The sequence below is a fragment of the Equus caballus genome, chromosome 11 (assembly GCF_041296265.1).
Source record: "Equus caballus isolate H_3958 breed thoroughbred chromosome 11, TB-T2T, whole genome shotgun sequence".
Classification (NCBI taxonomy): Eukaryota; Metazoa; Chordata; class Mammalia; order Perissodactyla; family Equidae; genus Equus; species Equus caballus.
Genome location: NC_091694.1, coordinates 57,499,004 through 57,513,469, shown reverse-complemented (window position 1 = coordinate 57,513,469; position 14,466 = coordinate 57,499,004). Strand labels below are relative to the sequence as shown.

Below are 14,466 nucleotides of genomic sequence, written 5' to 3'. Positions count from 1 at the left end.
TTAGAAGGCTGGTTGCTGAACCAACTGCAGAGGTGGGGCCCGGCAGTTTGGGTTTTAACAAGTCTTGCAGGTGGATGCACCCTCAAGTGCAAGAACCACTAGACCTCAGCATCTCATTGCTCACACGAGTGGCCATGTAGAGCATTAAGACTTTCCCATTTCAGCCTGTGCTTGGGGCCCCTTCAGTTGACTCCTGGCAGCTGCCCCTCTCCCCACTGCCAGGCTGAGAAGTGCAGCTTGGAGGGCAGGAAATCAGGCCACTCACAGAAATATGACCACACTGGGACTCTGGTAGAGAAGATGGCACAGTTTTGAAGTGGGGACGTTTCTTTCTTCACCTTTTCCCATGGGCCAACCTCCACACAGCCCCAAGGCCTGCCCAGCACTCAGTCCTTGAAAGCTGGGAGGCCAGAAAGCAGAAGGCCTAGAGACTGACGTGACCTCCTGTGCTGGGCTCTCCAGAAGGCTCATCCTCTTCTCTGAGGGCGGGGTCATCTGAGCCTCACGCAGAGACCCTTGCTCTGGGATCCCAGGGTGGCTGCTAATCACTTTCTTCTCAGGTCTCTTTGCGGTGGCCCTGGCTAACGAGTGTATTTTCCCAAAGGTATCTGGACCTCCAATGTGAGGGGCTCTCTAAAAATGGAGAGGATTGATGCAAGAAAGAAGAAGAAAGAGGAAGGTAGGCCTTGGGGCCTTAACAATGGGAGCTCCTGCTGCAGGGCTGGCTCAAGTTGGAGGATGTAGGGTGGGAAGGCAAAGAGATGGGGCTGAGGGAGTGGCCCCTCGTGTTACCCTGGCAGAGAGGCGGGGCTTGGGGAGATAGGAGGGGGCTGCTGCTCATTTTGCTCCAGAAAGTTTTAGCCTCGCCTCTCCCGGATATCAGCCAATGTCCTAATAACCTGCAAGATCTTTGAATTTTGCATTTGCTTTGACGAGACAAGGATGAACAGTCAAGTTTGTGCTTGGAAGCTCTGAGGTGCGTTTTCTAATCCTTCCTCAGGCAGAATAATGCATGGCTCTTACAAAGAAATGGAACCTTCCACAACACGCTCTGTACTGACAGATCTGTCCCCAGATGAGCTCCAGCTATGTACATCCGTGAGGCAGCCCGGGAATAGCTGTGTAACCTGCCTCTTCTCTTGATTATTCCCATTTATGATGTTTTTCATGGAATTCAGGTTGGAGATGGCAAGATGAACCTTTTGATTTCCCTGTTTCCCAAATTCCTGCTGAAATGACCAGAGATGTAAGATTAGGGGACGTACGCACCACTTGAGAAACGGGAAGGTAGTGCGGCAGGAGAGACATTCTGAGGCGTTTCTGCGGGACAGAGTGAAGCTGCACAGGGAAGAAGGAAGGACTGATGTGCCATGATTTGGTGTCTACAAAGGAACAGGCTGCTTGGGAAACTAGTGGGGAGAATTCCTAGTAAGGTCCCTCAACCCCAAACACCCCAAACTTCTGGCCAGCAGCTCTAGTGAAAAGCTTATGGATTATTGAGCCTGTTGGACTTGAGGTCAAACCCACACTTTGCTGGTTGTGTAAGCCAGTCAGCCTTGGTCTCATCCTCTATTAAGTGGGGATAATACTCGTTATAAGGTGTAACAAGGATTAATGAAATAACGCAGGTAAGGAGACAAAGCCAAAATATTCAGTTACCAATCACTGATTACTACATGCCAGATACTGGGCTAAAAGATTTATACATATTATTTCCTTTAATCCACAAGAAAGCTCTGTGAAGCTGGTCTTATTCTAATCACCGTTTTACACACGAGGCAACTGAAGTTTACAAGAGCCCAGAGACATGCTCACAGTTCACAGCTGTTAAGGGGGTGGAGAAGAAATTCGAACTCAAGTAGTCTATGCGTGGAGCCCATGCTTTCAAGCCCTAAGCTCTACTGTTCCACGACCTTTGAATATATCACTTTATTTAATACTTACAATAGCCTTATGGTAACATTATTTTATTGGTGAAAAAAATAGAAGTTCAGAGGTTAAACAATTTGATGTTATACAAAGATCTGAAACCAAGCCTGCTTGACTTCAGGTTCCTGCTCTTTGCCTTCATGCTGTTCTTTAATCGATGTACTCTATGGAATGTCATTCTGTCTCCCAATTTTGGATTAGATTTTAATCCCACTGCATACAAGGAGTGGAAGGGCTACTATGCATGACAGAGAGAAATTTAAAATGTAGTTCCAATACCTTCCAATTCTTGGAAGGATTGAGTCGTTGTGGTATGTGAGTCTCTAAATTGCCTCTATTTCTCTTTGCTGGTAGAACTCACAGAAAACATTGGGCTTCCCCTGAATCTGCTGGAAAAACATAACCCTTGGCCAGCCTATGTCACATATGCCTCCCCAGTTGTGAAAAAACTCATTGAGAAGAGCAAAGCTAGAGAACTGGAATGCATGCAAGCTTTGGAGGAAAGCCGACGGACATTAAGGCAGAACAAGCCTTTAAGTGTCATCCAACTGAAGAGGAAAAAGTCATCCAAGTCCTCTGGCAACATGCTGTTCAAGGACACGAGGTCAGAGACCATGTTATCAGTGTGGGGCACCTGCTCTGTATCGCCCATGGGTCCCACTGTTATCCCAGAACCCACCCACGTTCATACGGATTCCAGAGACAGTCCCACCGCAAACTATAACAAAATCATCTTCGCTCGAAAACCTATGATGAGGATGCTTCCGTATGGCTCACTTCTGGTCAGCAAGGAGAAACATCCAAATGTTTAGCAAGGAGTCCCTGCAGCCATCCCCCAAGATTGTACAGCAATTAAGATCCATTTGCCACAAATTTCACTATGTTCTTTAGATTCGAACTCGCGCCTGCTTGTGCAGCGGTTGGCCAAGGTAAACCAGATTAGAATGTGGGCTGTGGGTGGGTGGGTGCACCCCCTCCGGCATCGCAGTTAGATGAGATTGGGAAGCCACAGGCTCTAGTTCCCACTGCAGCTGCTTAGGATGTAACCGTGGGTGAATTAGTCCTGGTCCAGGCAGGAGATAGAAATCACACCAGTTGTTTAACCAGAGATAATTTAATATAAAGAATTATTAACCAGGTAACTGAAAAGGCAGGAGGAGAACACAAAGGTATCAGGAGAGGAAGCACCTGAAGGAAGTAGTTACCACCCTGAGGCTGGGGGAACAAAGAGAAGGTATTGGACTTATTAAAAGTTAGATGCTTGCAGAAGGGGCATGTGGGCTGAATCTCAGATTTCCGAGGTGGGGGAGTGGGGCTGCTCCTCAGCTGGTGCTGGTGTCTTGAGCTCAGAGGGGAGTCCTTGTGGGGATGGCACCCCTGCCTCTGAGGAGCGGGAGCTATTTGGCTGAGGTTGGTCTGTGAGTGTCGGGAAAATGGAAAACTGGATTCAAATGCTTCTGGAAGGAACTGACACTGCCTGAGTGAAGAAGATTTGCTAGGGGAAACAGACAGGGATGGGAAGCCAACAGAAGGTGAACAGGAAGCAAACCAGAAGCAAGTTCCTTCTTCCTCTTGCGGTGTCACAGGCTCCCTTTAGCGCCCCCTATGGGCAAAGGTGATCAGAGAGGAAAGCACACAGGTGGTGTGCAGAATCCCGACGCCAGTATCTCAAAGTGTAGTATATAAGGATGGACTTGAAACCAAGAGAAAATTTGCTTAATAGCAAGCATGGTGGGGTTCTGAGTGATCCCACCTTACTGCTCCCCTTGGCATCTGAACCTCGTACTGAGATGTTTTTCCTTGGAGGGTTTACAAAGAGGCAACGGGGGCCCAGGTGTCCCCCACCGAGATATGGAAGATTTTCTCCCTGCACTTCTTTAAGGCTTGCCTGTGGAGTTGCGCTGGCGGGGGAGAAGATCCTGGCTGGACCCCAGCTGTTACTCGTCTGGCCACAGCTAGGATTGGTCCATCCGTGCTCTGAGCTGTTCCCAATTGGCCCCAAAGCAAGTGATGATAAATCAGTCTTGAGGCAGACAGGCTTTGTTTTCAGATGCAAGGGGGATCTGGTTCTGACCGGTAGACCCCGCTGGTCTCCCATTTGGGGTTTCTCTACGGAGCAGGTTTCCATTGGTGCCTTTTCTTTTCTTTGACCTCAGCTGAGTTTCTGTGTTTATATTTGTGAAGCAGTTAATACCCCTCCTGCTTCTCTCACTGAGATGTAGAGGATGAGATGGGCTAGTTGCTATAAATGCCACTTGGAGAAGTTGAATTCGTCCTACAAATGCATTCTCTCCAACCAAGAATCTTGCGGAAACTTCTGCGCTCAGCTCTGGCTGCTGCGAGTTGTGTGGGGACAGACCCATTCCTGTGTTCCCAGCTCTTGGCCAGAATGAATTCTTGCAAAAATATAGCGGTTTCCAGGGAATCTGAAGGACTGTATTTTGTGTCCCTGGAACATTTATAGACATGGAGGCAGGTGATAAGAATTTCCCAAAAGAATTTTTATCTCCTCTATCCTTTTATGGGAGTTTACAGCCAGAGTATATTTGGGAAGCCTCCCTGACTCTTAGAGTTTATAGGGATCTGCGATGATTTTTTTCTAATTGCTTTGAGGGCAGAGCAATTACAGTTTTGTTTTTAATTTCTAGGTGTTCAGTGGTTTTCACAAAAGTATATACTCCGTAAATTAAAATGATTGTTTTTTTAGATAGCATTGTTTAGATTAATTTAATTCTTAGCTTATTATAACAACACAAGCATAAGCCAAGGACATCATTGACACTTTGCGTTGTGATGAAAATTGCTCGTGTCTGTGACTGCAGTCCAGCTGCATTGCCTCCTGAGGCAATTTTAAGAAAGAAAAAGTCTAATTCCTTTTGAAACAAGGGACTATGTTAGAGCCCAAGCTGGGGTTCGCAAATCTGGCCACCATGGAGACATGACCAGCCATGACTGTGCGTGAAGACTGAGGGAGCTGCTGGAAAATAATTCTCCCAGGAAAGAAGCAGTTGGACAAGAATGGCTGGACCCAGTGATGGAGCCTTTGTCACTGGGGAAAGGAAGGTGATCCTGAGGAGCCTGTGGGTGTCTGTGGCTTAGATTTGCCTCCTGGTCCAGACCTTCTCTGAGCAAGGTCCTGTTTGCTAAAATCCTGGAAGGCCCTGTGGTACCAACAGAAAGTGGTGAGAGAGCTTCCTCTTGGCTTCACAACTCCCCAGCCTGCCCTGGGTGTGCACAAGAAGCAAGCAGGTCTGGGAGATCCCAGTGGATGCTTGGTAGGACCAGCTTTGTTCATAAGGACCTGAGAGACACCTCCGATGCTCCCAGAATAGGCATGGAGCCCTTCCGCAGGCCTGAAGTTCGACACCAGCAGGTGGGGCATGGAATGGAATGTGGGTCATTCCTGGTGTAACCTCATCTCCCTGTCCAAGCTGGGGGGGCCTCGGGTGTCTCGGGTTACTCTAAGAGGGACTAGCTTGCTCTGATGTTCCACAGCCCACAGCGTCTTTTTATTTATCTCCTCAGCATCTGGAATTTTCTGTTTGGCAGAAGAGTTGTTTTAATTAGTCTCCCTGCTGTAGTAGGATTATTAAACACCAGAATATGTATTTTGTTGGCCCTTCTGTGTCGCTCTGTAGCTAAGGCCCCGTTCTGACACATGTTGAGTAGCTGTTTTTGAACAAATTCTTTGGCTCCCAAGCCCAATATGGTATTTACCCATTTGCGAATTCCACAGTTAGGTTTAAACAGTTGATGTTTAACCTCGGCGACATGACTGAGCCTGCTGGTCATTTTCACTCCGCCGGGGCAGTAAGCACATCAAACAGTTCCACATCCTGCAACATGCCAGCCGTGGCCTGGGAGCACGTCTTGAAGGACATTAGGCTGCTGAACAGATAAGAGGCTGCACAGAGGTCCTCAAGGAGATAATTGCATAGCCCTGCCAGTGCAGGTGTGTGCAAGCCAGTTTGGGGGTGGCCTGGGAGCTCTCTAACCAGAATGGGAAGCCAGGGTGGGACCTGAACAATAAATCCTTCTAGAATTTTGGACTTTATTAACAGCGCATGTGACCAGCACAGCCTGACAGCAAATCTTGTTCTCCCTTTTGTTGGCTCCAGAGCCCAATGGAGGAGGCACAAATGCCTCCCAGCCCCCTTAGTCTTTCTTTTTAGGACAGGGGGAACAAAACGGGTAGCTGGAGGCTGGAATTTTGACCACTGGGCTTTGATGGGTGTCTGCAGAGGTAGCAGAGAAGTCACACGGAGCAGGAGATACAGCACAGGAATCCCAACCAGGGACCAACGATGTGTCTGTGGAGACAGAGCACTAGCAGCAGGACTCCCAGCCCCGCAGCCTCACTCAGCGTGTCAACAGAAGCGGTAGAAAGGCCGCAGAAGTGCTTTGGGAGATGTGTGCGAGCAAACGTACGCGTCTAGATGACGTGGCTCTTCTCAGCCTTGGCGGAGCTGTTCATTCCCAGAAGCCTTTTGTAGTCCCTGCTCTTCTAGAGTGACGGGGCACATCTTCAGAGCCTGCACTTTATCACTGCCAGATAAGAGAAGGTGGAAGGAGAGCCGGGGAGAGAAGTAACCAGGGCCCTGAGATTTACTGTGATGCCCCAAGGAAAGCTCGGGCCTGGGTTTACGTTTGTCAAGTAATCAGGAAATTCTTCCTCTTCCTCTCTCTCCTCCCATCTCTTACCCAGGACCCAAAGCCTCAGCCAGCTAGTTAGGTACTTGGAAATCACACGTCAATGTCCTAAACCTGTAGGGCGTGACTGGGTGGGCCTGTTCCTGGCATTGCGCATGTATGTGGGATTCCTCTGAGGCGCTGGGCCTGAGGAGACAGGCAGCCTCCGCAGGGGAGGCAGGAACACCTAAATTTTCAGTGATGTCCTCTCCTACCCCTTAGTCTGTTCCTTGATCCCCACTGTGAACCGATTTCCCTAGGGGACAGGGCAGGATTAATGGTGTCATGGAAAGGACATTAGACTTGGTGTTGAGACCCCTGTCTCTTCTCCCAGGCTCTGTATGCCGGGGCAAATGAAAAGTCCCACCCCACCGGACGCCTTTCTAGGAAGCTTATATTGCTCGGCCCAGCCGGGCTCATGGTATCAATTCACTTCCTCTCTAGATTCAACTGTTCAGCCGCCCAGAATGTTCCATTATTTTTGGGAGACAAGGGATGTGAGAAGCCACCTCTGTGGAATCGTTTCTTTGTGTCTGTCAGTCGGGAGGATCTTTGCGGAGAGCAAAATTAGTACCAGAGAGAGTTGCAGCTGGAAGGAAGCTCATCCTCAGTGCGCCAGGCTCTCTGCTCACGCTTCCGTGTGTTAGAGTTTCTCTTACTGCCCATAGGCGGTTACCGTGCTTACCTGGCTGACTAGCTAACACTGAGGTGAGTGAGCCCCTTGGGGCTGCAACCCAGGCTCTCAACTCCGAGCCCAGCCTGCTTCCCCTGACTCAGGTCTCCTCCTCCTCCTCCTCGTTTTCATCAATGGCAGTCCTGCTGGTGTATCCTCAGGTAGGGCAGATGGCCAAACAAAGATGTGCTGGCCCACAGGTTTAGCCATGGCACCTTCTGTGGTGAAGTGGTTTTATTAGAAACCCCTCCTTATGTGGCACACTTTCGTAGGGCAATTTCTCTGTGTGTTGGCGGACCAGCAGAGGTAAGATGGAGAGTCTGAGAGTGCCCTGAGATGTGGACAAGGCTGGTTGTGTTCTCTGTCGTATTCCTGGAGCCTCGTCCACAGCCTGGCACATAGTTGGTGCTCAACTATTTCTTGAGCAAACGATTTACAACAGCAAGTCCCAACCTCTGAAGCACGATGCCCTGGGAAGAGGTGACTTTTTCCATAAGGTGCAGAGGCTGGAAAAGCCGCTTGGCCAGGTTTTGCAGAAAGTTTGAGGCATTGAGTAGGCAGCTTTATCGTAAAGTTGCACGCTCATCCTGATGGTGTGATTCGAATCAGGGATTCAGTAGGTACCTTTGAGGTACCCTCCCTTATGGGACATTGGGGGACAGGAGGAAGAGGAATCACAGTATCTTAGAACTTAACGTCTAGTCCTTCTGTTCTTTTGAATGATCCATCCATGCCCAGAGGGTGAGGTTCAGGTCGATCATGTTTTTTCTCTGGCCTTCCTCAGGAGGGACATCACCGCACAGACCTAATTTGTTCTCTCATCCCATTTACAGCCATGCCGATGGGCACCTGGCAAATATGCACTGAACTCTGGCTTGTGCCCTGGCCCAGCTGTGAACATGGCAGACACGCTCAGCCTCATAGCTGGCAGTGGGGACGTGGCACAACCACGTTCTCCTACTGCAGCCGGGATGCGTGTCCCAAAGCACAGGGTTCTGTGAGAGCGGATGTGCTTTCGGCTCCTGACCTGTTCTCTCCAGGCTCATGAAAAAGGGCTTAGGGAAGGAGGCAGGGTTAGTGTCAGGACAGCTGCTCATAAAAAGGAGTGAGGTCATGGCGAAGTTTTGGCCAAGTTGAAGTTTAGTGGCCTGGTGAGTTTTTCAAACTTTGCAAAGCTGCCTTCAGTTTGCGTCTGGCCCCAGCGGCCCTGTCTGTGTCTGTAGCACCAGGGGCACTGCCTGCCGCAGGTGTGCTCCATGCTTTGGGTTAGGGCCTCTCTCTCGACCCCTTGCAGCTACACAGAGGCAGGGTCCACATTTGCGCACTGCTTGTTCTGGGACACTCCCTCCCTCCCTGCCTCTGTCCTGGAGGACTGGGCTGGGCAGCTTCAAGGAGACCTCAGGCTCCCCTTTACTGTCCCCACCAGACCTCAGGCAAGGGCCAGGTCCAAGCCTTCAGCATTGGCGCCTGGCTCACGGAGCCCCACCTCAACTGGCCCAGACCTCCAGAGTAAGAAGACCAGTTCTGGCTTTCCATTTCTTCTCTACGACAGACGGCCCCTGCTTCCCACCAGCTTTTCCAGGTTTTTGTAGGCCCCTCTGTAGACTTGGGGCAGGGAGCACATTTCAACCCAGAGAGACGGCACTGTTCTGTGCTGGAATCTCTGCTTGACATTGCTCTAGCTCCACCTCCTTCCCCCTCTGGTTATATCATACAGTTTCTCCCTCTCCATCCCTCCCTCCCCTCTCTTTCTCTCCTTCCCTGCCTTTTTCACCTTCATTGTTATTTATCTTTTTGTCCTTGCAAAATTAAATGATGCTTGTTTTAAGTGACTCAGGCTCCATGAAGTACAGATGACCCTGACCTCACAAATTTTAGGAGAAGTATGTCCCTTTAATAGTCAGATATGGAGAGTCTGAGCCTCCTTCCTGAGGACAGTGGGAAGTTCCCAGGTACAGTGCTTTCTGGGAGGCTCCGGGGAATGCTTGCATATTCCACAAAACCATCCTTGTGGCTACATGTCACCCTGGCCATCCATCTCACTTCAGAAGAAATTGCTTCAAGGTCCCAGGGCATCGCTATATGGCTTCTCCCCAACCTAGCCATTGGGTGCCCCTGAAGCTTCCCAAAGCACAGCTCTGCCCTGGTTGTCACAGTCAACAAGTCTGCCCTGAGGCTTGGGGATTGCAGAAACGTGACAGAGTAAATGACAACTGCTACCAGAAGCACCCACTTTTGGAGGCCCACATTCCTTAATCTGATTTCTCTTCCCTGGTGAGGGCCAGCTCCACCTCCAACACGGATCTCAGTGCATCTCCATTAACTCAGATTCCAGGCCCGATTCCCACTTCATGCAGGAGATACTGGAGCCACCTCCACCTTACTTTCCCCTGTCGATAGCCACCCTCTTGTCTTGATCACAGACAAAATTGCCACTGGGAATACCAACTGCCTCATCCGTAAGATGTGGTTTAGTTCTCCTGGCCTGGAAAAGACAATCATAGTATTCAACAGAACACTGTGTGTTTGGGGCTTCAGAACAGCTTGGTAGAGCAGAGGGCTTTCGTCTAGTCCTCTTTAGGGTTCTGCTGCCAGAATGTGGGGAAGTTATGCCTACTGACGTCCAAGAGAGGGTAGCTCCTTCACAGAACACACCCAATAGCAGTAGCACCACCACCACCATGACCATCAGCTTCACTACCATCTCCATCTGCAATTCCATCACTACCACCATCGCCATCACAACTACCATCTCCATCTGCAGTTCCATCACTACCACCATTACCATCACCACTACCATCTGTCTGCAACTCCATCACTACCACCGTTACCACTGAACAAATTTATGAAAGTACAGTCCTTATTTATATATTAATTGAAGAATTATTCTTTACACCAGCAAAGGCAGAGTCTCAATAAAAGACCTATTTTATAAGTCAGACAGAGGAAGACAAATACTGTACGATCTCACTAATATGTGGAAACTGAAAAAGCTGAACTCAGAGAAACAGAGTCGAGTGATTGCCAGAGGCTGGGGGTGGGGCAAATGGGGAGACGGTCAAAGGGTACAAACTTTCAGTTATAAGATTAAGTTCTGAGGAGCTAATGTACAACATGGTGACTATAGCTAATAATACTGTATTATATACTTGAAAGTTGTTGAGAGAGTACATCTTAAATGTTTTAACCACAAGAAAAGAAGTGGTAATTATGTGTCTAGGTGGAGGTGTTAACTAATGCGATGGTGGTAATCATTTTGCAATATATAAATGTATCAAGTCAGCACACTCTACCTTAAACTTATACCATGTTACATAGTAACTATATCTCAGCAAAGCTGAAAGAAAAGGCCTCTTTAACATCAGCTAACAGAACATCCAACATGGCTATCAGAGGCATCCGCATCTGGGTTACTTCCCTGCCCCTGGACACCGCAAGAACAACCCTGACATCTGCACGAATAAACAAACTCTCCAAAGTGGTCCCTCTCAGAAGAAAAGGAGGAACTGACTGAGAGACTAGAGCTGACCTTCCAGAATGCAGAAACCATCAGGGTCCTTAAACTGAAGTCCACGGACCCTCAAGGGATCCACAGATAGAATTCAGGAGTCCGTGAACTTGGATGGTAAAAAAATCACATCTTTATTTTCACTAACCTCTCCCTGAATTTCAGCCTTTCTTCAGTGAGCTGTTTGCAGTAGGTATCACAGATGTTTTCGCACCATGTGGTAGTGTGGCTATCTCGAAACATCGCGTGTGCTCGTTGCTGCTCTGGAATTATGGCGGTCGTTTGACTTGCTGTTGTGGTTTGTTATTTGACACACTAATAAAACCTGCAGTGCACTTAGCACACATCTATTTTAAAAATACTTAGATTATTTATTTCCGAAGTAATTTGTTTCCTTTTGTAGTCCTACATATTTTATGTAAAAGATGTCGAAGACCCCTGACATAGGTCAGTGTTTGTGACGTCGACACCTGTCAGATCTGGGCATTGAGCATGTAAGGTGCATAGCAGAAGCCTCTCCCTGACGTCTACCCCAGCAAAGGACCAGTGTTCACAGTGCCGTGTATCCTTTCAGACTCTTTGTTTCAATGCAAATACAGATATGCCTAATGTGTGTGTATACATAATACATGCATATCATAATACACAGTTATTTTTATTTTATTTTTGTGAGGAAGATTGGCCCTGAGCTAACATCTGTGCCAATCCTCCTCTATTTTATATGTGGGATGCCACCACAGCATGACTTGATGAGTGGTGCTAGGTCCGTGCCCAGGATCCGAACCTGTAAACCCTGGGCCGCTGAAGTGGAGCACACGAACTTAAGCACTGCCCCACTGGGCTGGCCTCAATACATGGTCAGTTTTAATGGGACCACTATACGTATTCTGCAGCCTGCTTTTTTTCACTAGACATCTCTCCCTGTTGATGCACATAAATTGCCTCCATCCTTTTGGGTGCTGTGAGGTGCCAGAGTTCATTTATCCATTCCTCCCCTGAGGGGTATCCAGGTTGGTTCCGATTTTTCCCTATTACTGCTATTGCTGTGGTGGATCTTGGTGTCTTTCCTGAGGGGTCTCCTCCTCTCATCTTCTATGCCCACTTCCTGAGTGTCTTAGCCACTCTCTAGGGCCTGATCCAGAGGAAATTAAGGGTGGTGGGCTATGATGTTTGGATGCCCCATATTTGAGCTTCTTTTCCTGCAGGCTCTTGGGAAGCCTATGTGCCTATTGGTGGGAGAGTTCTGGCCTCCAAAGTGCTCACAGGGATGATCAGAGGTCCTGGGGCTCAAGCGACCTCAAACGGGACAATCATGAAGCAAAGCAGGGGTAGTGACTCTCGCACCCTGCTTTTTATGCTCTCTAGGTGCCTGCACACATTGTAGGGTTCCTTGTACAGTTGCACATGCTGAGAACTGCACCACTCCAGAGTGATGGGCGTAGGGATGCAATTTCACATAGACTATAAGAGAAATGAAATTCCCTAGAGTAGTGTAAATGACAGCCCTGGCCTTATAGGTAGAAAAGGCTAAATAAATGTTTCCTTTTTTTAGAAAAGAAATCTTTGTTTTTACAAAGGTGGGATCTTACAAAATATATCTTTTAGGCTTTTCTCACTTGGCAATACATCACAAATATCCTTGAAGTCAATGGGTAGAGATTTGAGTCACTCTTTTAAATGGCTTTAAACGGCTGGGTGACACTGAATAGCAATCTGTGCTTCCTGATTCAATTTGACTATTTAATTTCCACAAAGTCTCAGAGCTCTAGAGATCCTTTCTCCCCGACCTGCCCGTCTTGGCTGCGTGTCGTGATGCCTTCTATTTGTACGGAAGTGTATATCTCAGAGTGTTCACCTACCTTCCTTAATGCCTGACCACTTGGAGACGGGGAAGCCCCGAGTTAAGAGCCTCTCGTAAGCTCACATGAGCAGAGAGCTTGCGCCTGACTGCCGTGCCTCAGCTCTGCTCACCACATAGCGGCTTCACCACACAGGCATCAGTGGCCCCGGCCCATTCCGCGGTGCCTGCTCTGGATCCTCCAGAGGCGACAGCTCACGCTCCTCCAGCGAAGGCCTGGTGCAGCCATCCAGCTCAGGACACATGGGCCCGGCAAACTGCCGAGGAATTCTGACCCGATTAGAACCAGAACTCACACTCACCAGTTTTGCCAACTTCCCGGAAGCTATCACTCAGCCAGGAGCTCAGCTGGCACATTGGGTTTGGGAACATCCTCATAGGGGACACTTGTCGTAAGAGCTCTGCTATGAGTGTGGGGGACTGGCAGGGGGCCATGCGAGGTGGGGCTCTGGGGTTCCTGAGACATCTCTTCACTGGCCTGCAGCTGGACAAAGACTTCCCTGCTGATTGGGACTGGTAGCTGAGAATACGGACGCTCATGTTGTCAGTCACCTGCTGAAAAATTGTTTTAATAAACACATGAATCTACAATGACTGCTGGGTGCACGGCACCAACTACAGCTGTGCAGTTGCCCCCCTGTGCGACCGTACAGGGTGGCCCTGGAAGAAAGCCACGCTTGATTGACACTTGACGCGTAAGCGGGATTTAGCCTGGCAAGCAGGTGCGTGGGCGTGCGTGGGCATCTGTGTGTGTGTGTGTGCAGCTGATGGGGGGCGTTTCACTTAAAAAAACCACAGAAGGTGTTGACGTGGATTTGTGTGTTTAAAAATATGTCCACAAATTCCTTGATACTCCTCCCTTCAAGAACTTGATTTCCCTCCTCGAGTGTGGGGCAGGACTCAAGGACCCACTTCTGATGAGGAGAAGATGGCAGAAACAATAGTATGTCCCCCCCGGGGCCCACTCTCTGCGCCTCAGGTCACCTTCTGTGGGGAGATGAGCCACCACGTCGTGTGAACAGCCCTGTGAGAGGCCCTTGCAGCCTCCTGCCAGTGGCCACACGAGTGAGCTTGACAGCAGACCTCTGGTCCCTTCAGGTGCGGGGCCCCTGGCCACACCCTGGAATCACATGGGAGGCCCTGAGCCAGAGTGCCTAGCTAAGCCGCTCCAAATGCCTCACCACGGAAACTCTGTGGGAGAAAAAGTGTCGGCTGCTAACTTTTGGGACAATTTGTTATGCAGCAACAGTACCGGGTCCGGGTGGGAAGGGGCTCTGCTCACTCCGGACTTTAAAGGAAGGTCAGGGCGGCCTAGCAGAAGCAGTGGCTTCCACACTTGACTTCTTAAGAACTGCCTTGTGCATGTGCTAAAAACGCGGATTCCTGGCATCCGTGTTCAGAGAGCATGATTTAGCGGGTCTGGTTGGGGCCTGGAGACGAGCATCTCAGACAATCCTGATGTGGGGCCAGAGGGGCATGCTGGGAGAAGCCCGGTGTGGGGGGGCTGTGGGCCAAGAGACCCAGGTTGAGGCTGGGGAGGGAGGGAGGTTTGTTTGTCAAAAACCAAATCAAAGAACAAATATTTTTCTTAAGAACTGTGGATGGCCGCTGTAAAGATTAGGCAGGGCAAGAGCTGAATCCATAAACGGAGGTAACACCCGTCGGGCTGTCGTGTCTCACCCACCTGGCTTATCGACAAGCTGATGTGGAACCTTAAACATGGGGAGATGAGGCAGAGGCGGATTTAAGACCTGCCTTTGAGGTGCTCACAAATAATTTTAAAAAGTGTATACAGGAACTCGCATGCTC

The 14,466-nt window shown here is 49.3% G+C and overlaps 1 protein-coding gene and 1 long non-coding RNA gene across 7 annotated transcripts in view; one reads left to right on the top strand and one right to left on the bottom strand.

The window, feature by feature from the left end:
* CDRT4 (CMT1A duplicated region transcript 4) overlaps window positions 1–14,466 on the top strand; it is a 54,098-nt gene that overhangs the window by 35,379 nt on the left and 4,253 nt on the right. For 2 of the 6 annotated variants that reach the window (XM_001503419.5, XM_070228213.1), the window contains 2 exons: window positions 605–679; window positions 2,284–2,858. In XM_001503419.5, coding sequence (XP_001503469.3) covers window positions 605–679; window positions 2,284–2,741 — 533 coding nt within the window. In that variant the 3' untranslated portion in view covers window positions 2,742–2,858. Of the gene's footprint in view, window positions 1–604; window positions 680–2,283; window positions 13,380–14,466 lie in introns of all 6 variants that reach the window. The other 4 variants (XM_070228215.1, XM_070228214.1, XM_023653535.2 and 1 more) reach the window with 4 other exon arrangements.
* Window positions 1–14,466, bottom strand: part of LOC138916324 (uncharacterized) — a 38,819-nt gene that overhangs the window by 21,651 nt on the left and 2,702 nt on the right. The window lies entirely within an intron of this gene.